Raw genomic sequence first — 22,285 nt, 5'->3', positions numbered from 1 at the left:
ACAAAACATCACTGAAAAAAATTGAAGACCTAAATAAATGGAAGGACACCCTGTGTTCTGATCTGAATATCTGAAGATATAATATTATTATAGTGACAATACTCCTCAAATTGAACTACAGATTTAACATAATACCTATCAAAATCCTAATTGACTTTTCTTTCTCCAGAAGTTGGCAAGCTGACCCTAAAATCTGAATGAAAATGTAAGGACTCAGCCAAAATGATCTTGAAAACAAAGAACAAAGTTGGAGGACTCACACATCCTGATTTCAAGTTATCATAAAGCAACGATAATCAAGACAGTGTGGTCCTGGTATAAAGACAGACATACAGATCAATGAAATAGAACTGAGAGTCCAGAAAATCCATGTATTTATGGTCACTTGATTTTCTGACTGACCAAGGTGCCAAGACAATTCAATGGGGAAAGGTGAAGTCCTTTAAACAAAGAGTGCTGGGACAAATGGATAGTCACATGCAAAAGGATGAGGCTGGACCTGTACCTCACACCAAATACAAAAATTAACTCAAAATGGCTCAGAAACCGAAAAGTTAAGACATAAAACTATTAAATTCTTAAGAAGAAAATGTATACAAGTTTTTGTGACCTCGGATTAGGCAACAGTTTCTTAGATATGACATTAAAAGTATAAGGGACAAAAGAAAAAGCAGGTTGCACTTCATCAAAACTAAAAATTTTTGTACATTAAAGGACATTATCACAAAAGTCAAAAGTCAGTGCACAGAATGGGAGAAAAAATTTGCAAATCATATATCTGATAAGGAATTAATATCCAGAATATATAAAGAATTCTTACAACTCAAGAATGAAAAGACAACACAGAGGATCAGAACAGACATTTCTCTAAAGAATGTGTACCAAATGGCTCATTAGCATTAGAAAAGATGCCCAACATCATTAGCTATTAGGGAAATGCAAATCAAAAGCACAATGAAATACTACTTTATACCCACTAGGACGGCTATAATCAATAGATGGACAATAACAAGTATTGTCAAGGATGTGGAGAAATTGGAAACCTCATACATTGCCAGTGGGAATGTAAAATGGTGCAGTCTCTTTGGGAAAAGTTTGGCAATTCCTCAAAAACTTAAACTTAGAGTTGGCACATGGCCCAGCAGTTCTACTCCTAGGTAAATACCCAGGAGAACTGAAAGCATATATCCCCACAAAAACCTGTCCATGGATCTTCATAGCATTATTATTCATAACAGCCAAAAAGTGTAAACAATCCAAACGTCCATCAACTGATGAAACAAAACATGGCATATCTAACAATGGAATATCATTCAGTCATAAAAAAGAAAAGACTCATGCTACAAAATGGATGAACCTTGAAAACTTTAAGTGAGAGAATCCACACACAAAAGGCTATATGTTGTATGATTCCATTTACATGAAATGTTTAGAATAAGCTTTCAGAAACATCTTGCTTAACTAATTTAACTGACATGGGCAACTAGTTTCAGATTATCTGTGAGGACTGGGGTTAGAGTGGGGCAAGACAGGAACACATAGAAGACTGAAATCACGGATGTTCTGAGACCCCAGCTGCCCACTGGAACAGTATTTGACTCCTGGGGTGGAAATGTGAGTACGAAGGTTTCATGACATGGTTCTGTTACAGATCCAGACACTTGGCCCAACTCTCAACACTATTAACTCTGGTCACAGAAATGGGCAGTGGACCAGGAGCCAGGAAACCTTGACTTTTCCACTAACCAGCTGTGTGACCTTGGGCAAGTCACTTAATTGTTACAGTTTCCACTCTACTTACTGATGAAATGATCTCTAAACTCTAAAATTCTAAGAATTGTGGGCCACTGTACTTAGCACCGGGCTTGGAATTAACAAGGGGTCAATACCACATGAACCTAGCAATCTAATAACACATCCTGTATTATTCTTTCTGAATGGTAGCTAGGAATCATCTGCTCATTTTAGGAGCTCACTGTTCCCTGGGAAAGAGACTTTTGGCAAAAGCAACAGTTCAAATGACAGTCCCAGTGTTTTGGAGAAAGGCAACTAACTTATTGATAACAAAGCCCATTTTTTTTTTGAAGTTTCACAGCTGCAGACCCATAAATACAAAGTCCCTAGAAGACTCTAAAAATATGTTCTCAATTCCCTTTTATCTCCCACCCAGAGCTGAGAGAATAGCATCAACTGTGTCATATTAAACACATCTGCGTCCAACACCGATAAAAGTGCATGACCGCGGGAACAGATAAGAATTGTTTTCAATTTGTTCAGATGGGATTGGTTAAATTTAACCTAATTAGACCAAATAATCAAAGCAGGTGTTTGTAAGTTGCCAATGTTTTTATTCTCTGTAATTGTTTGGCTATATTTCCCAGGAACTTAGGTAAAGGAAGTTATAATATGTCAAAAAAAATCATTGACCTTATATTTATTCTTGTCACACATATATTATTCATGTTCAAGGCAGTACAAATACAAGGCATCACTGAATACTTCTCACAGATTTTTACCACTTAACCACCATCAACATCTAAGCTGGCCTTTGGGAGGGCTTATGTTACCGAACTTCCATGATATAAACACAAGCAGTAAAAAATGAGAGCCTGTCTTCTAATCTTGTACTGATCTACAAGGCACACTGACTTGGCATTCAGACTATTTAGGGATCCTGACTTCATGCTCACAAGCTGGTCACTTTTAAGGCATTTAGAAGAAAAATAATAACAATAATAAAAGTTACATTCTAGTTAAAACAAAATGTTTATTGCACTTGGCAGAATGATGAGATCCGAACTATAAATGCCAACTAACAAAGAAACCACAAAATGCGGTTACCAGCAGCCTGGTATTAGGAAGTCTTTCATGCAGTGGCTGTAGGTCCACTTTCAAAGGGAAAAAGGGCAGGTAGCTGCCCGGGAGCGTTAAGCTTTCTCTTTCTAGTAACTAGCCCTGGGTACGCTCTCATATTATTCCACACACTCCGGAGACGGGAGATAGCAGTGCAGGCAAGAAAGTCTCCATAAAAGCATGTGATTGCGAAGCTACTGGGAAGGGGGATCCCTCTTTGAGGCCTGGGGATTCTGCAGCAGGGGCAGAAGCCCGGGAAGCTGAATCAACATAGGGGTCTAAGGCACCATCCCCGAGACAAGGAGTGGTTTTCCTGACTCAGGCCTGAATGTGCTGCGGGACCACGTTGGAGGTGGCTGGAGAGCGCAGACTCTGCTCTCTTACTGTACAAGTGACGTCTGGCAGTTCTCTCTGTTCCTCAGTTCCCTCACGTCTAAAATGAAGAACCACTAGTACCTCCTTCACTAATGCGTGCAAAATGCTTGGCACAGTGCTCTGCATGGAGTTAAGTGCTCAGTACACATTGGCCATAATTATTATGATCCCTACAAGGGAGATGATACTGAAAATAATGTTTCCTAAAAATTAGAATATAATGGGCCTCCCATATACATTTCAGGAGTAGGGAAACAGCCTTTTGAGATCACTTACACGATGTGGGTAGGATGGACAAATCCTTCTCCACCTAAAACACTTTTTGGAAACTGTCATTATGTCCTTTCTTTATTTCTTTGGGAATAACTAATCCTCTTCAAGATTCATATTTTAATATGTAACACATAATTACAAAAGAAAGAACGGGGTTACATAAAATTAGTAAAATGGAGACTAGGAAAGGAAAAATCCACTCATAAACCCACCAAGAGAACTTAAACTGAAAGTCGGACAGTGCAAATAGGTAAGATATTTGTTTAAACACTTGGTAAAAGAAAATGTTCAATTCAGTAGCTGTGAAAAACACAAATTTAAGGGGTGTGGGCATAAGAGAGAAATAGAAAGTCCACCTCTCAGAAAAAAGGGAGTAAATATTTAGTCAAGTCTCAGATAGTATTTCAGTAAACAGATATTTCAATGGAAAATTTCCAACCTGAGAGCAAATAATTTAAGATGGGTTTAAAATGAGAATGAAAGCTCTCCATTTCCCTGTCCCTGCCCAGACCTGTAACCCAGCCTCTGAGTCCTTGGAGCAGTTAGGCTCTTTCTTCCTCATCCCCCCAACTCCAATTGGAGACTATAATTTTCTTTCTAGCAGGAAACTGATACATACTAATGATGACAGCTGGATTCAGAAGAGGAAAAAGAATACAGGGGACAGAGAGTCCTTGTGGTTTTAAATCACTTTAAAACTCAAAACAAAACCCCCAGATTTGGAATTTTTAAAACCTAGTTAATGGCTAAGGAAACCTCAAATGATTGGGAAGTACTAAGATAAAAGTCTGAATTACACAAAACACATCATTATCTTAAGCTGTTCTAATCATCTTCTCTGCCTTTCCCCTTCACTGGTTTTCTCATTGTTTATGCCCCCAGCCCTTCAATGTTCTAAGACATTTTAGAGGTAGAAATAGCCTTCCAAGGTCACTTACAGAATAGTGTTTGAGAGGAGACAGGCAGATCCTCCTCTGTCCAAAAAAGTTTCCCAGAAATTGACATTACTTCTTTTCTTTTAGAACAATTAATCTCCTTTAAGATTCATATTTAGATACAGTTACTGTTGAAATACATGTATATACACACACATGAATAAAACAGAATTATGTTATGTAAAATTGGTAAAATGGAAAATAAGAGGAAGAAATCCCCCTAAAATCACACCATGCTAAAACAACTATTTTCAGCATTGTACTGCCTTTAACTCTAGTCCTCCACTTTGGACCCCCCATCTCCCAAACCCTCAATGATGGTTATGACAATGCCCTGACATTCCATGAATGCATTTACAGTTACATTCTTTTTCCGTGGCAAAGGAACCTGGCTCCATTAAGGATCCTAAGACTCCTTTAAGGATGGGGGCACAGAAAATGTCACTCTGTCTTAAAAACCACGTGACCCTACCCTCTGTCTTATATCCTCCGATAATCTCTTTTGCCTACAGGGTCAAGTTCGAGCTCCTTAGACTTTGGACCATGCCGCTCTCCTTGACTGAGTTCCCGCCTCCCAGCCTCACTTCTAGTCACACCTCCTGTCCTTGAACCCAACACTGCAATCGCACTGTCCCAGTTCTTTGAAAGCTGTGCTGACGTGAGCATCTGTGGCTGCAGACATGCTCCCTCCTCTGTCTATAATACCCACCTGTCCTTTGCCCATCTGGTGAATTTCTACTCATCTTCAAAACTCTGCTCAACTACCTCCTCCTCTACGAAGGCTTCCTTGTCCTCCCAAGTAGAAACGACCTTTCATTCTTTAGTGCCTCCAATGTATCCCATACACACTTCCTTTATAGCATCTGTAATCCCTTTTTGGACCTACTTATAAGCCCCAAACATATCATGTGTCTCTCCAGATGTAGGTGCTTAACTTGTCTGACGTTAGCACGTCATGACTAATGAACAACAAAAACATAATGAACAATAACCACAAGATGATCCTTTTCTGGATCAGTCAGAGGGGCAGGAGCATCCCTAATCAAGTGGATTCCAAAGTGGATTCTTGACATTCCATGCCAGGTATGCTTCAGTGTTTTCCTAGGAAAGCAGGCATTTCTTCTTTCTTGAAAATGTTGAAGAACATGAGGAGAGTTGTAAATGTGAGGGATTGACCATAACTCTGCCAGGCCGCAGGAAACTGGATTAGATGCATAGTTTCCAGCCAGTGATAATTATAACGATGATAATGATATTAATGGTAGCTAATTTATTGAGCACTTATTCTGTGCCATACAAAGTACATTCTTTACATAGGACTTTACATGTGTTAGTTGACAACCACTCTAAGGTATAGATCCTATTATATCCCCAGTTACAATTGAGGAGAAGTGTCTCAAAGAGGGTAAATGACTTGCCTAAGGTCACGAAAGCTAGTAAATGGCAGACCTGGGATTCAAACCTAGGGATCTAGCTTTAAAGCCTATGTAGTGTACTCCCTACCCTGAGCTCTGTGAGCTTTAGAGGTAGATAGATGTGTATTTACAAACATATACACATAAAATATACATTTGATTTGAATTTGGAAAATGAATTTACGTGTGATTGATGCATGAGTTTAAATAAGATTTGTATCTTGATGACACCTGTTACTATTCTAAAAACTGAGGAAAATTCTGCATTTCAATCAATCAGTTAATAACAAATCCATTTAACGCAGGCCTACTACTTGCTTAGTTGGGGGACACAGGACCTAACCACGATCCATTCTTTCAAGGCATTTACAAGGTAAAACTGTCACGACAATAATTAGAAATCATACTGAAATCTACACATCCAGGTAAGTGATCACCTTGTTTGGTGATACACTTAGCTATTGCTCAAACTGCCTTTGGAAATAATTTATGAAACACACAAGAATCGATTTAACTATTTTAAGCTCATAGTTTACTTTTATCCTAAACAGTGCTATCTACCTTAACTGCCATTTTATTTGACATTTGGTTAGTTCTAAATATCTAATTCATCCTCAAAGGAGGAGAATTTGCTACCACTATTTGTGTGGATGTAGTATATGAATACATATAGTCATATAAAAGACACATACATATATATCCTGTGGTTTACGAGGGCAATTCCCAAAGGACTGGAAAAAATCAGTGCTTGTCCAATAGGAATATATGAGCCATATATGTAATTTTTGATTTTCTGATAGCCACATTTTAAAAAGAAACAGATGAAATTAACTTTAATAATACTTTTTTTTTTTTTTTTTTTTTTGCAGTATGCGGGCCTCTCACTGCTGTGGCCTCTCCTGTTGCAGAGCACAGGCTCCGGAGGCACAGCCTCAGCGGCCATGGCTCACGGGCCCAGCCGCTCTGCGGCATGTGGGATCCTCCCGGACCGGGGCACGAACCTGTGTCCCCTGCATCGGCAGGCGGTCTCTCAACCACTGCACCACCAGGGAAACCCTAATGATACTTTTAATTTAAACAAATATATCAAAAATATTATCATTCCAATGTGTCATCAATGTAAAAATTATTGAGAAATTTAACCTTTTTTTCATACTAAGTCTTCGAAATTTGGTGTGTATTTTATTCTTATAGAACACCTCAACTTCGATCAGCCACATCTCAGTTGTTCAAGAGCCGCATGTGGTTGGTGACTGCCATACTGTAGAGTGCAGGATTAAATATTTAGAGCTATAGCTGTCATGTTAGAAAAAGAGTAAAAGTAGCCCACCCCTTGCATATCTTACTCTGAAAAGTAATGACTCTAAGAGGTATAATACATTGATGCAAGTGAAATACTGTTGAGTAATAAACAACAGCTTGTGATCACATTTAATTGGGGCACAAACGCTAAATAATGCAAGAGTTTGTGGAAAGGATGATTCCAAAAGGCCGAAGTCATCTTCATGGAGGAACCCAGCTCATCAGTAAAGGACAGGCAATTGGAGAAGAAAGAAGGGTATTTTACAACATTCAAGGGTTAAACCCTTCCAGACAAGGAATAATGGTACGAATACACCAAGAAACACTTAGTTCAGAAAAACCTAATGATTATAGTCAACCACACAACTGTGAATGGATAGGAACCCAGTGATATGGATTTGTAAGTAGTGAGCCACTCTTGATAGGAACCCAGTGAATGGATTTGTAAGTAGTGAGCCACTCTTTCACAGACAAGGCTCTTTAGACATTAAGCAGAGAAGTATTGCTAAGCTACATGAAATTTGGAACTGAAATACAAAAATGGTAGAAACCCCACATGATTTACTTGGTAACACCTGATTCATAATCTCTTTATATAAAATCTCTGGACCCCAGTTAACTCAAGTGTAAAATAAAGTGGACACAACCCTGAGGTCCCTTATAGCTAGGGTGACCTGTGATTTATTGTGCAAACCTGGACACTTTCAAGAGTAAAAGGGGCACTATTAATAATTATGCTGGGGTAAGAGGTATAAACTAGAAGTGTTTCACAGCCATAAAAATATATGATCCTCAAAAAAAAAAAAAAAAAACTATATGATCCTCTTCTACCTTTAAAGGATGCAACAGCTACCCCTATGCAGGGACGTGGAGCTGATCAAAGTCCAGGTGTGTTCTTATTACCTCTGCATGGCCACAGGGGCCTTGTGGGCTAATATGCATTGATACGAGTGAGGCAGCTTCGCACCTCCCCCCCAAAGCATTTTAAATTGGCTTGAATTTGGGAACAGGGTTCCATATGGACAGAGCTGGACTCTGACAGCCTGAATATATTTACTGAAGACAACAAATCATTGACAGACTAAATATAACAGAGGAAAGGCCTGGCCTGCTTGTACTCAAAATCTGACTTTGTAATTGTAGCCTCCTTTAGACAGGCCTAATCAATTAGAAGAGGCTGATTTTAACCAGTTGCAGGCTCATTACCCTGCATTCCAGTTTGTGTTGATGAAAATCAGTTTCAGTCTGTGGCCTGGAACTCATGTACAGCACTTCCTGAGGCCTCTTATATAAACACATCAAAACATTTTTTTATTTGGAGCTGCCCCTCTCCCTTTTAAGAAAACCACTTTGTGAATCATGATGAAAATAGAACAATTGCATGTGGATCTGGGGCCCATACCAGGAAATATACATGACACCAAGGAACACGTATAAAGTCAGAGCTCAAGGTAGCGAGGGGTGGATTTGAGATTGAGTCTCAAATATCCAGGCTCCAGCATCAAATGAGTCCACTAGGCTATCTCTACAAAATGGAACAGAATGAACTCTGAGTTATTGAAAATGATGACCTTTCAAAGAAAATGCATGAAATAGGAAAGAGCCAAGGTCTCAGAAATACAGAGGTATCTGAGTAGAGTCCAGACTCTTCCCTGAATGACCAAATAGAAAACAAACTTGCAACTAAACAAGGACAAGTTTCCTTGGGAAGCTTCTATGAGGAAACCGTATGATACTATGTTTAATTTTGATATGTGGTTAGTCCTGCAAAAGTAGAAGGTGGGGGAGTGCGTAGTAGAGCCGCTCAGTACCCTACCTACATTTCAAAGACCTGTAATCATTCCAAAATATGATACAAATATGACTCATACCTGGCCGGTTGTCTTTTGAGGGTTTGTCAAGATAGCAAGTCAACAGGAAGAGAATATCAATATACACAGCTCTGGTCACCAAACATGGATTTTGCCTAGAAAAGTAAAGAACAGAAAATAAATTGAAATTTTCTCTCTCTGAAGCCTGAGTCACAGAAAAGAGAAAATGGGTATTTTCTACCAGGCACGTCATGAGGCTCAGAGTTGTAATGAATGCTAAAAATGATGGACAGTCACCAATGGTGAGAACACACGAGCAAGTCAAGGAGAAAATGAAGTCCTAGTGCATATGGTGGAGGTTGGGGCTGTGAGTGTACGAAACAGAGAAAACTCTTATGCTCTGGCTCCAAAGAAAATTAACTGAAAACAGACGACAACCAATATCTGATCCCGGTTATTTGGAAACAAGGGGGTGGGGGGAATACGACACCATTTTCTGTTATCTTCCTCTGAACTGGACAAATTTAGGGGGAAAATCATTGGTTATGAATATCACTGATTTAGCATTTCGGAGGAGAATTGCACTCACATATGATAAACCATATTTACGGACTTAAAATAACCAGCTGAAAAAACAAACACGCGAAAAGCATTAACAAATGCTGCAACAGACATTCCTTTCCCGATAAATGAGATTTTTTTCTTTTTTCAATAAATGGAGCAGCTCTTTTTTACGCTTTGAACCACACGCTGGAAAAAGTAAGTGGGCTCCAATTTAGGGGGTCTAGATAAAAAAGAATGAAGACCTTCTTTTGAGTACAGCACCGAAAGTCCCCGGCTCTGAGCCTCAGTTCATATTGACCATGAAAAGGGCCCAAACCTCCTTGGTGCACTAAGAACTCAGGGCAAGCAGTAGAAACAGTAGGGACAGATCTGGGTTTGAATGCTGGCTTTGCCACTTAGTATCTCTGTGACCTGAATCAGATTCCTGAACGTGTACAACTGACACCCTAATCACCTCACCTCATGGTGAATCACTGTGAGCATTGATGTGGTACATTCCCTGTCCTGCTCCCCTGCCTCCGACCTACGATGAGGGAAGGGCACAAGTTCTGGTTAGTATATTTCCATCTGGCTTGATCCCTCAATCCATCCTTCTCACTCCCTGTAAATTAACAGTTTTACCATTTCCCTAAAGTTTATTCACACTCTGTCCTGAACTGCCCATATCCTAGGGATACGCATGATTTGCATGAAAAGCAAATCAGATACTTTTAAGTTAAAACTGTCTTGTTTCAAGGTCTCCCCATTGTTGACCTGCCTCACTTCTGTCCCACTGACTTGCTTCACCTACAGTATCTGCTTGCTCCCTGACATAACTACTAGTTTATGTGTATACCTCACATTTGGCCTAATTTCATACCTACGCCTGGCTATTTTAAAAAATTAGTTTTAAAAAACAGGTAACACATGCACATGGTATAAAAATAATTCAAACAGTACAAAAGGGTATGCAGTAAAAATAAAGTTCCTTTTCCATGCCCCCACCATCTACCCACATGTTCTATTCCCCTGAGGCAACCGCTATTACTACTTTCTACAGTATACCCTGCCAGACACATTCTATTCATTTACAAGCATCTATCTATAGCTACCCACTTGTTTATTTTTATATAAGTAGTGGTTTACTACATACTAAGTTCTGAGTATTACTTTTTTTCCTGCTAATGTATTTTAGATATATCATTCTATTAAAAACAGAGATTGTTTAACTCTTTTTTTTTTTTTTTTTTTTTTTTTTTGCGGTACGCGGGACTGTCACTGTTGTGGCCTCTCCCGTTGCGGAGCACAGGCTCCGGACACGCAGGCTCAGCGGCCATGGCTCACGGGCCCAGCCGCTCCGCGGCATGTGGGATCTTCCCGGACCGGGGCACGAGCCCGCGTCCCCTGCATCGGCAGGCGGACTCTCATCCACTGCGCCACCAGGGAAACCCTTGCCTTATTTGTTAAATGGTTGTGAACTGCTCCATTTCATGGATGTACCTGTCCCCTACTGAAATAATTCAGATTGTTAAAGATACTTTGCTGAAAACAATGCTGCAATAAAGATATATGTAACTGAGTTTTATGCATATGAATGAGTACTCAAAAGAGAAATCCCTAAAAGCTGAATTGCTGGATCAAGATATTTGCACATTTAAAATTTTGCTTGATTTTGATAAGATGCTCACCAAAGAGACTGTACCTATTTATACTTTCACCAACAGTGTGTAAGAATCCCACCCACCAACAACCTGACCAACACAGTAATTAAACTTTTAGACCTTTGCCAAGCTAAGTGAAAAATAGTATCTCATTGTTTTAAGTCACAATTATTTTATTATAAGTGAGGTTAACCATCCCTTCATATGCTTCTCATATGAATTTCCTTTTCTGTGAACTGTAATCAAATCTCCTGTCCATTATGTTATTGGTCTTTTCCTTATTGATTTGTAGGAGCTCTTTGTATATTAAGGAAATCTGCCCTTTGTCACGTGTTGCAAATATGTTTTTGCAGTTTATCATCTGTCTTTTAACTTTATTTATATATTTTTGCAATTCAAAAATGTTTAGTTTTATGCAGTCAAATATATTAATATTTTTATCTATGCCTTCTGGATTTTATGTCATGCTAACACTCTAACCCTTCTCCAAGATAAATATAGATTTCATTTTTAAATTTTCCCATATTTTCTTCTAGTACTTTACAGTTCCTTTTTTTGTTCTTGTTAACATTTTGATCTATTTGGAATTCCCCCTCCCCAAATGTTACCCCTATCTTTTGTCTCTATCCAATTTTCCCCAGGTCAGCCCATAACTTGACCTGTGAAGTTGAAAAGCCCACAGTCTATGAAAACTTTTTTAATGATATTTCCAGTTCTGGCATTTCCACTGTTTAACAGGTGGGATATCCTCCCCTCCCCACAGAGAAATGGTCACTCAAGAAAGAAAGCAAGAAAACCTAATGCCAGGGGTTAATGAATTATCAGACATGAAGCACAGGGCTGAATAATAAATGGTCTGCAGATAGCAGGTGGAAGGCCTCCTGAGCATCCAGCTTTGAGCTACATGCTGGGAAGAGATGCACATGAAATGATTTCTGACCTCGGAGAGTTTTGTCTCATTATGGAGACAGAAACAAAGACAAACTTCAGGACAGGATGTAAGGAGTTAAGGGAAAGAACATATTAGGGTGGACTGGAGACATGGAAATGGGTTTACGAAGATGTAATTCCAAATGGACTGTGAACGATGGGAAGAATTTAGATAGACAAAGTTGACAAGGAAGGGGATTTTGAGAGGGGGCAACAGATGTAGGAAGAAATGAGTTTGGCTTGTCCAGGGACCTGGAGAGACCAGTCTGGGAAGACAGAGAATGTATTGAGAAGGTGGAAACAAGAGTGAGGCAAGCCAGGCTTTCAGGAGATGGGATACTCCGTGCTAACTGGTGCTCCTCGGTGTGCTCCTTGCTCCATTTGGCCTCATAGAGTCATAGCTTCTCACCCGAGATGTTTTTCTGCTGGTGAAGCCATACGGAACCATCAAGGGAAGTTTTTGGGAAACTGGTTTGACTTTCAAGTCTGGAGGAACTCAGGGGCCTCCCCTCCTACCCCTGACCCTACAGGGTTTCAAGCCTACTTTCCATGAGATTTTTAGCTAGGTTAATATATATTTTTTAAATTTCTAAATGAATAGGGAGGAAAGGCTGGCAATCTTTAAAGTCCCCTGCCAGGCTGAAGTGTTCTGCATCTTCTCTCTTTTTTTTTTTTTTGTGGTACGCGGGCTGCTCACTGTTGTGGCCTCTCCCGTTGCGGAGCACAGGCTCCGGACACGCAGGCTCAGCGGCCATGGCTCACGGGCCCAGCCACTTCGCGGCATGTGGGATCTTCCCGGACCGGGTCACGAACCTGTGTCCCCTGCACCGGCAGGCGGACTCTCAACCACTGCGCCACCAGGGAAGCCCTGCATCTTCTCTTGACCTGGCACAGGCTGCCGACCTTGCAGGCCTCCTGGGACACCGCAGGGACCACTCTGACTGCTCCCATAACCGTGAGGCTCTAGGCCAAGTCTAACGTAGTCTAACGAGATCATGGGAGGCTCCCTCAAAGGCTGCTGCTCTTGATTCCAGGAAACAGAGAGGATCTGGGGCTACAAAGGAGTCCATCCATGGCTTCTCCTTTGAGACTGACTCGGAGAGAAATTCTGGCCTGGAGTCCACTGTTCGAGGCTCCACCCTCGAGGACAGCCACAGCCTCAGCCTCAGAACATCGCTGTCTGGAATCAGAGTTGGGCTTCACTCTGAATTGGCTTCTAAGTCAGGAAAATAATGTTTTTTTCTCTTTCTTTTTCTCTCCCTATTACTTGATGTTTGTTCTGACTTGGAAATGGTACGCTGTGAGTTCAGGGTGAGCCAGAGGTTTGTTCTCGGTCTGTCAAGCCACTTTGATGATGGGAATAAAATCCTGGGAAAGAGCAAGCCAGCTGGACAGGAAACCAAGCCACAGGGTTTTGGTGGGTTTGGGGATTTTTTTCTTCCCCCAAATGGAAAAATCCTGGCATGGGGCATGGTATAATAAAGATTTAGAGTGTTCGAAAAAAGTCAGGAGTGGTCAGGGTCTAACAGATGGGCTGAAAAACAGCATAATAGTGGTTTAAGAAGGAGTAGCAGGAATCAGGTACTACGAGGACTAAGTTTACATATATAAAATGAAATGAAGGGCTTGTTAAAATTCTTTCTTCCACTCCTTTTATCATTTGTCCCTTGACAAACACCCACCTGAGAACCTGATCTCTGAACTTCATTAAACCTCCTGCCCTCTCTCCTGGAAGTTGGGAGAGGCAGAAGGCAGGGCCGAGACAGGAAGGCTTCCCAGACTCATCCACAATGGCCCTAGTGTCTAGAGGACAGCAGGAGCTCTTGGGAAGTCTGTGATAAATTATTCACTTCTCCTGTCCCTTCCGGAATTCCAGTGGCTGCAGAGCTTTTTAACTGCAGCCCATTCATTCAGAAAACATTTACTAAGAGGAAACTGAGAGCCAGGAATAGTGCCAGGGTATGGAAATATGAAGATGAAATGCTTCAGTGACACAGTCACTGCCCTCAAGGAACTTAGAGTCCTGAATAGTGTTTTTCAAACTGTAGGTTATGACCCATTTTGTTAGTTATGAAATAAACTAGTAGGTGGTGACCAGCATAAGAGAAAGAAGGGAAGGAAGAAGAAGAGGAGGATGGAGGAAGGAGAGAGTTAGCTAGGGAAGGAGGGAGAGATGAAGAAAATATAGTCCCAGTACATTAAAGTAGTCAGGGTAAGCATCATTCCCTTAAATTGTTTGTTATACACAGGATTTCTATAAAATCCTTGCCCAGAAAGAATTTTTTTTTTTTTTTTTTCCAATACACAGGCCTCTCACTGTTGTGGCCTCTCCCGTTGCGGAGCACAGGCTCCGGATGCACAGGCTTAGTGGCCATGGCTCATGGGCCCAGCCGCTCCGCTGCATGTGGGATCTTCCCAGACCAGGGCATGAACCCGTGTCCCCTGCATTGGCAGGCGGACTCTCAACCACTGCGCCACCAGGGAAGCCCCAGAAAGAATTTTTAATAAATTATCTTTGATATGATATAATTTACAAAATGTAGTAATTTTAAGTAAAAATATTGATTGATTTAGTCTAACTCCTTTCTTTTTCTTTTCCAGGTTATAAGTCACCCTCTATTATACTGAATGGTATCAGTGGGGTATGCTTGATATCCAAAATGATGGTGGATATGTCGAATGCTAACATTCCCAAAATTGAATACTCGAATAAATCTTGAGTAAATTCTCTGTCTGTTGCACTTTTTTTTTCGCAGACTGTTCATATGTTACATAGACAGTAAAATATCAAACTATACAAGATTTCATAGGTGTGTGTATGTGTGTATATATGTATATATATGTGTATATATACACACATATACACACACACACACAGTACAAAGTCATCTGTAAAATGTATTTCTTGTTGAGTGGCTGTCAGAAAACCTTGAAAGCCACTAGCTTAGTGACAGAAACACACAACCAATCATATGGTATGATGGGTGCCCAAAGGAAGGGTTGACAGAGTGAAAATTAAGGATGGGGAAGGGGGAAATGCCTAGGTGAGTCCAGAAGTGCCTTGGCAAAGCTGGAGGATGAGGGGGAGTCTGGGAGACAGACCGTGGACAGAATGACCCCAGCAGAGGAAGCACCATGTCCAAAGATGACAGCATGTGACATGTTTGAAGAATAACAAGAAGTGCAAAGAGGATGTGGAAGGGGAGGGACAGCAGGAAATGACAGCGGATGGGTGACATGCCCCAAATGGGAGTGCTGAGGAGTGACCTTTAAGAGCTCCAAAAGCTCCAAAGGGTTGAAGCGCTAGTGGCACCCCATCGATCCAAGTCATGCTGGAAGGCTGGGATCCCTGCTCATTAGCATGAAGCCTTGGTGGGTTCCCTGGAAGAAACAGTTCACTTTGGACATACAAAACTCTTCCAGAAGAATTCACTGCCATACTCAGTGGGCTGAAAACAGCTGTTCTGGCTTTAGGCCACTAGCGTTTGTTAAGGTCTCTAAGTCCGGAGACCATATCTGGACTTCAACAGAGTCAGGGTCTAAGGTCACTCCAGTCTCCAGGGAATTACTCCCGCAGAATCCTGATTAGACTCATGGCTTAACTTTATGAATCTAGAAGCCTTTACTAAGCACCATGGGGGACATCCTACTTGGAACAGAAATGGAGGGAGGGGATAAGGTTCTGGCCTTGAAGAGCTTATGGCTGCGCCCGTGTGCGGTGTGTGTGTGTGTGTGGGGGTATGTGGAGAAAAACAAAACACACAAAAAACAGTTTTAGAGAATGTCATGGAGGAGGGGTCTGGAGACATGGAAGGATTTGGCTAGTGAATGGAAAGAAGGAATTCCAGGCAGGAGAGTTCACTGGAGCAAAGATACAAAGGTGGGAACATGCTTGCCACATGCCGGGAAGAATGAAGACCAGAAAATGAAATAGGTGCAGCTGGCCAGCTTGATGGCTTAGAATGACTCTGGGTCGTGAGTCCTGGCAGGGCCCCATCACAGCCCATTGTGGGCTCTTCCTCTAATCTGGGCTCCTACGTGGGCTCACTCCTACACAGGTCACTTCTGGTCTCCACCACAATGAGTACAAAGCACGAGCAGCCTCTCACTGTGGAGCCAGCAGTGGAGTTAATGAAGCAATATCCCGGGGACCACCACCGGGCCTGAAATAGGCTGCAAAGAAGAAAACCCGAAAAAAGAGAGGGAAAGTAGGTGAGAAGGCAGGTGAGAAGCCGGGCCGGGGGTTGGGGGAGAAGAGAAGGTAAAGAGAGCGGAAAAGTAGTAGAAGAGGGAGGAGGGAAATAGTCTATAACGTGTTCCCACGCCCTGCCACGGCCCCCCACTGGACACATGTCTAGCCACGCCGTGTCCTGTATTTAAAACTCACTTCAAAGCCTGTCCTCTAGGAAACCTTCCCTGACTAACCATTAGAGAACAGCCTCTGAGGACAGTCTGAATGGCTGACCTGACGGGCTATTTTTTTGACCTTCCTCTGGTCTCCCAGAGATCCCGCTGGCCATCTTTGTAGTCCTCGGCAGTTTGAGACTCTGCGACAGGGCAGCCGTGTGCAGACCAGACGCCGCCTCTCCCTACATTTGGTTTTAAAAGGAAGAGCTGCTGTGGTTAGAAGGCAGGAGGTACTTCTCTGAGGCAGGCTACATTAAGTCATATAAATGTGGAAGTGTAAATTAAATAAAAAGAACCCCTCTCTCCCTTCTGACTTCCATTTTCACCACAGCTCCCAGCCAAGCAAACATCATACGGCATTCCTGGAGAAACAATAAGGGATTTGTTTAAACCAAGATGCCAAACGGTCATGAATTGCAGAATATATATTTTTAAACAAGTTATTTTCCCCCGCTGTAATATCCAGAATTCAGATCTGCATGAGGGGCCAGCTGGCAGCAGCACGCAGGCCCCGACTGGCTACCCGGGACTGCTCGTTTACCTTGCCCTCCCCTGGGGGAGGGGAGGCGGGTGACGGCAGAGCTGCTTTTTTATGGTTATGTTCCAACTTCCATCCAGCCATTCTTGGTCTGGAGTTTTGCAAGTGTTTATACTCACACCCACATGTATAAGCTGCCCCAGAGCCCTCCTACTTGGATTTTCCTTTTAAAGTGAAGCCATCTTCGTGCCCTGCTCTGGTGGTTGACCAATTCGTAAGGAATTCTTACCAAGTCGTCATGCACAGAGCAAGAGACCATGAGCTGTGAGTCTGTCCAGAAAGGGACCAAATGTCCAGCCATGTGCTACAGAGCACATGGGGCCGCCCCTGGAAAGGCTGATTTTGTCCCTGGGGGACGGAATCTGAAAACAGGGGGCCATAATCACTTTACCAAGGTTCTGGGTTGGCACTCCGCAAAGGCCCAGGCAGTCTGCACAAGGCCCTGGGGCACTTCTTAGGTCAAGGTCGAAGCCACAGCCGCCTCTGCTTCCCTGGGAGTGCCGCTGCTCAAGAGGAACCCCACAAGCTCAATGCCAAGGCTTTGCCTTTCCCTCCATGAAAGCTCACCTGCCTTTTCAGAGGACTCCCAGGGAGCCTCCCACACCCCCAGAGGCCCTCATGTTTTTCCATCTTTCTATTAGGCATCTTTTTCTCATTAATGTACTAACACTCAAGTTATGTGTACAGAATGAGGAAAAAGGGACCTTGTGTGGGGCTTGGGATTTGTTCAAAGCCTGAAGAAACCGTTTTAGAGGGTGTATGTTTTTTATTCCTTTTATGAGAGATGCATGTTTCCCCCCTTCTGTGACTTGTTTAAAAGTAAAGTTTAATATGCTGCCAGAGGAATTGCTGGTTAATAACTTAATAAGCAATGTGCTAGGAATTATGGGAGAAAAGTATTATCCAAGAAAACTTTTATTGTACAGTTTGGGGCTTGGAAGATATATAGCTTCGGTTATTATATAAAATGCTAACAGAAGTCCCCTTTCTTTTCAACCTTACTTTCTCCCTAGAATTATTAAAAAAGGATATATTAAGTGAGGTGAATGAACACTTCTAGAAGCTGCATGAGAAGTCTGCATGTAGATCACAGGTGAGAATTTCTAACAGTACAGTCAGAACTCTGCTAATGTGAACCTGGCAAAGCACACACTTGGAAATTAGCCTTGGCAATAATAATAATATCAACGGCATTTTATTAAAAGTTTTATCTTCGGGCTTCCCTGGTGGTGCAGTGGTTGAGAGTCCGCCTGCCGATGCAGGGGACACGGGTTTGTGCCCCGGTCCGGGAGGATCCCACATGCCGCAGAGCGGCTGGGCCCGTGAGCCACGTCTGCTGAGCCTGCGTGTCCGGAGCCTGTGCTCCGCAACGGGAGAGGCCACAACAGTGAGAGGCCCGCGTACCGCAAAAAAAGAAAAAAAAAAAAGTTTTATCTTCAAAAAATATTTTATCTTTAAAAGATTCTTAAGAGAGAAGAAAAGTAGGCATTATTATTCTCATTTTTATAAATCAACAAGGTAGCTCATATAGCTCAAGTGATCTATCCAAGATCGGGGCAAAAACCAAGAATAGAACCAAGGTTTTCTAGACAAATTGTATCCGTGTGTCCCAAACACAATCAGATGAAAAGTGAGACCCTGTGCCAAACAATTAGGGTATTTCGGTTTGCAGCCACGCACTCTGGTGCTGTGTCCTGGTCACCAGTGTGGTGAAGAGCAAGGCTCTGAGCACAGCTGCTTCAACATGGCTGATGATGCAGACAAAGACTTAGCTATCTGACAATAAATATTCCCTATATTTGCTTAGCTCTTTTGTACCTGCATACCCATTACTCACCATGTCCTTCCCCACCCTCACCTATTGCACATTTTGGAGCTTCCAACTTTACAGACAAAAACTGAAGCCCAAAGAAGTTCAAGGCCACACATCACTGGTTAGTAGTTGAGCAGGTGCCAGAACCCAGACCTACTACCCGCGAGTGCACCCTGCCTCCCTCAACCTCAGGGAGGTGCGTTCACAGCTAGAGGCTTTTCCACTCACCCAGTGCCTCTCCAAGTGACCCTCCCTGTGGTCACCCAGGAACACAGGGCCTTTGGGCTGGTGAGGGTCCCTTCCAGCTCAAGGGGGAATAAGCTCCCGAACGTGCGTGGGAAGCTATTTCCAGAGGCCTGCAGGACAGTCCAGTCGCTGAGGAAACCTGGGCATCACTGGCAGCTGAGGGGAAGGACGACAATGAGGCTTCGGAGGGTCTCTCTCAAGTCCGCTCCCTTGGCCCATTCACGTGAGACCTGCCCACGTGCCCCACAAGCCTTCCTAGGGTCAGCCCGAAGCTGGCCACAAAGGACAAACGCACCAAGGCTAAGTCAGCTCAGTATGAGGACAGAGAAGCAGGAAGTCAAGTGAGGCTTCAACAAGTGCTCCTGCCAGGTCTGTGTGCTGCCTGAAAGCCTGCCCCCAAGTTACTGACTTGAGTTAAAGGCATTGCCTCCAGAAGATCACTACTGAAAAACAGTTGTACTACCCAGAAAAATTAACTTATTTACACATTAGCACTTGGTAACATGTGAGCATGATTTGTTGGTCATACCAAGTGGCAGTCAGCCAGCTGAGAGTGGATTTCTGAGGAAAGGGGAATCTAGAATAGCAAAGTTTTGATGGCAATAAGGTCTAGTGCATGGTGCCCTATCCAAGGAGGGCAGCTCAAGGGCCTGGGGTTGTGGTATTTTCTGTGAGGATGATCAGGCTGCAGCAGAGGAAGCGAGAGAATCAAGAGGCAGGAAACAAATTTGCTATTTCTTGAATACATCCCTAATTTGGGCTATCTTCGGAGCCAGACACATCTGTCAAGTAGGAAGAAGTCACTTGCCCCCTTGTGTCTATTTTCCTGTCTACAGATAGTGGTTTGGATTAGATCCCTGTTTTGAAATAGGGAGTCAGGGTGCTCTCTGGAGTCCCTCTTGGGGCTCCCAATGGCTGAGAAGCTATGTGGGTGGGCCTCCAGGCCCCCATCTCAACTTGCAACGTATTTGCCATCTCTATTATCTTGAACATCTTGAACTTCCACTTAAGCTTCTGTTTGAAGAAAGGATTCCACTGGATTAGACGATCTCTAAATTCCCTTTCCTGCTATAAACGCTGTGGTTCTACGGTCTTCTTAGCAACGTTGAACAGACAATAGCCATGAAGTCTAAAATGCACACAAGCAGCACCTCTATTCCCAACTCTAGCTGCCCAGGCAGGCCACAGGGGCCTCCAAGTGCCAGACGGAGCTGGTGGACTGCTACTAGGGAGCTTTTGTTAACCTCCCCAAGGGGCTGGAGATTTTGTCCATCACTGAGAGAGGCTGGAGAGATTTAACACACCCCTCAGTGTATCTCATGAGCATGGAGACAGCAGCCTATTTACCAGTGTAAGCCTGAGCTTACTGACTTCCTCTTAACTCTTGGATCAGATCCAAATTCCTCTGGCTGACATTTAAGGCCTGCCACAACTGGTCTCTTATCAAATCTTGCACTGCTCTCCAAACACACCACGTCTTCTCCAGCTCTAATCCCCCACTGGCCCACATGCAAATGCCTTCTCCAACAGTGTGCCACTGTACATACTGTCCACCATCTTGATATGCTCTTTTCTCACCACTTTTGGCATTTCCAAATCACACCCATGCTCTAAGACCCTGCTCAAATACCTAACTCCTCTAGAAAGCCTTCCCTGGCTATCCCAGTCCACATTCTTTTTTGAATTCGTATACTTATTATATGTACTACAGAGTTAGAATTCTACATGAATGTCATTGTTGGTTGTTTCACATCGATAAGCTCTTTTCAACTAGACTGGATCATAGCTAAACTTTGACAATAATACAGACTTAATTATATATGCCTAGGTGGTCCCCATGATGCTGAGCACTGTACTAAGATTCCTTCCTTTGTACTTGGGCAATGAGACCTTCACAACTTACTTAGCAACATAGGCTCTATACCACTATAACTTCACTTATTCTCCAATCTATGAAAATTAACCTTATCTAACAATTAAATCTCACCTAGTCTTTAAAGACTTCTCCCTTCTCCAAGACATCCTTGACATTCCAACCCCCACTAGCTGGCTCCTGTGATACAGTCTGACCTCAGTCCAGCACTTACTAAATTCTTACTTCTTTACAGTTACTTAAATCCACACCTGTCTTATTCACTTGGTTTTTGAAATAGGGACAATATCATTCATCTCTATATTCCCCACTGTGCCTATGACACTGCTTTGTACTGTCTGTGAATCTGAATTGGCTTGGATTCATTGGGAATGGCTCAGTGAAGGTAACCAAGGTGTTGATTTACCCAAAAGATGAAGCATGTCACATGCTAAGAAAAAAAAAAAAACCCACTATATTAGAGTTTTACATAATACTGTGAAAATGTGTTGAGGCCATTTAAAGCCTGCATCCCTTGCAAGCCGGGCAATGACAACACTGCCCAAATCTTCCAACAACAATACCCCAGGAAGCCAACAGCTACAAGTGGAGCAAGACAGATATTTCTGAGCCCTTTATCAAACTAATTACTACCTCTAGGTTAGGTCTGCAGATTTCTATATTTAAAAGTAGAAAGTTGGGGGTTGAATTCTTGATGTGCAGTTGCATAAACAAACTATCTTTATTTCTCACCGCAATATGAAGAAGCTTTGATCTTGGGCAACTTATTCAAAGGCACAGTTTAATATACTGATCATTTCTGACTGCTTTTACCTGACTAGTTTCCATAAGCTTGGTCTGTCAACAAGAAGTATATCCTATATTCTCAAGCTTCACTTCTTAAACAGCTTATTCTTTTAAGACGTAACATATTTTTAAACGGAATATCCAATGAAGAAAATGTTTTGCACCTTGTCCATTGCTTTGGGTTGAAATGTGCTAACTTAATGTCTCTCTCTGTTTTTAAAAATACAAACAGGATCTCATCCCGAGATATCATGACCTTGAACATTCCTGAGAAGTCTGAAAGGGAAGTGAACAAATGTCAACAAGCTTGGGTCTAAAATACACCAACTTCATTTCTCTCATCATTCAAATATGTGTGAGGCTCAAAGAGACTTTGAATAGGCTGAGCTGGGGGATTAAAGAGGGGTCCTGATGAGAATCTCCCTCCCCAATAAAATCTGGGGGTTGAAAGAAAAGCAATTAAAAAGGGGGCAGGGGAGTACTGGGGAAACTTTTATTTTGAAAAAAAGAAAAAGAGCGTAGAA

At 42.4% G+C, this 22,285-nt stretch overlaps 1 protein-coding gene across 1 annotated transcript in view; it reads right to left on the bottom strand.

The window, feature by feature from the left end:
- The window catches only part of THADA (THADA armadillo repeat containing), a 312,573-nt gene that overhangs the window by 68,562 nt on the left and 221,726 nt on the right, over positions 1-22,285 (bottom strand). Inside the window, exon 31 of the mRNA XM_060169844.1 lies at positions 9,025-9,119. Coding sequence (XP_060025827.1) covers positions 9,025-9,119 — 95 coding nt within the window. The remainder of the gene's footprint in view (positions 1-9,024; positions 9,120-22,285) is intronic.

Source organism: Lagenorhynchus albirostris, chromosome 13 (genome assembly GCF_949774975.1).
Source record: "Lagenorhynchus albirostris chromosome 13, mLagAlb1.1, whole genome shotgun sequence".
NCBI classification, from domain to species: Eukaryota; Metazoa; Chordata; class Mammalia; order Artiodactyla; family Delphinidae; genus Lagenorhynchus; species Lagenorhynchus albirostris.
This window is presented reverse-complemented; position numbering and strand designations above follow the sequence as displayed.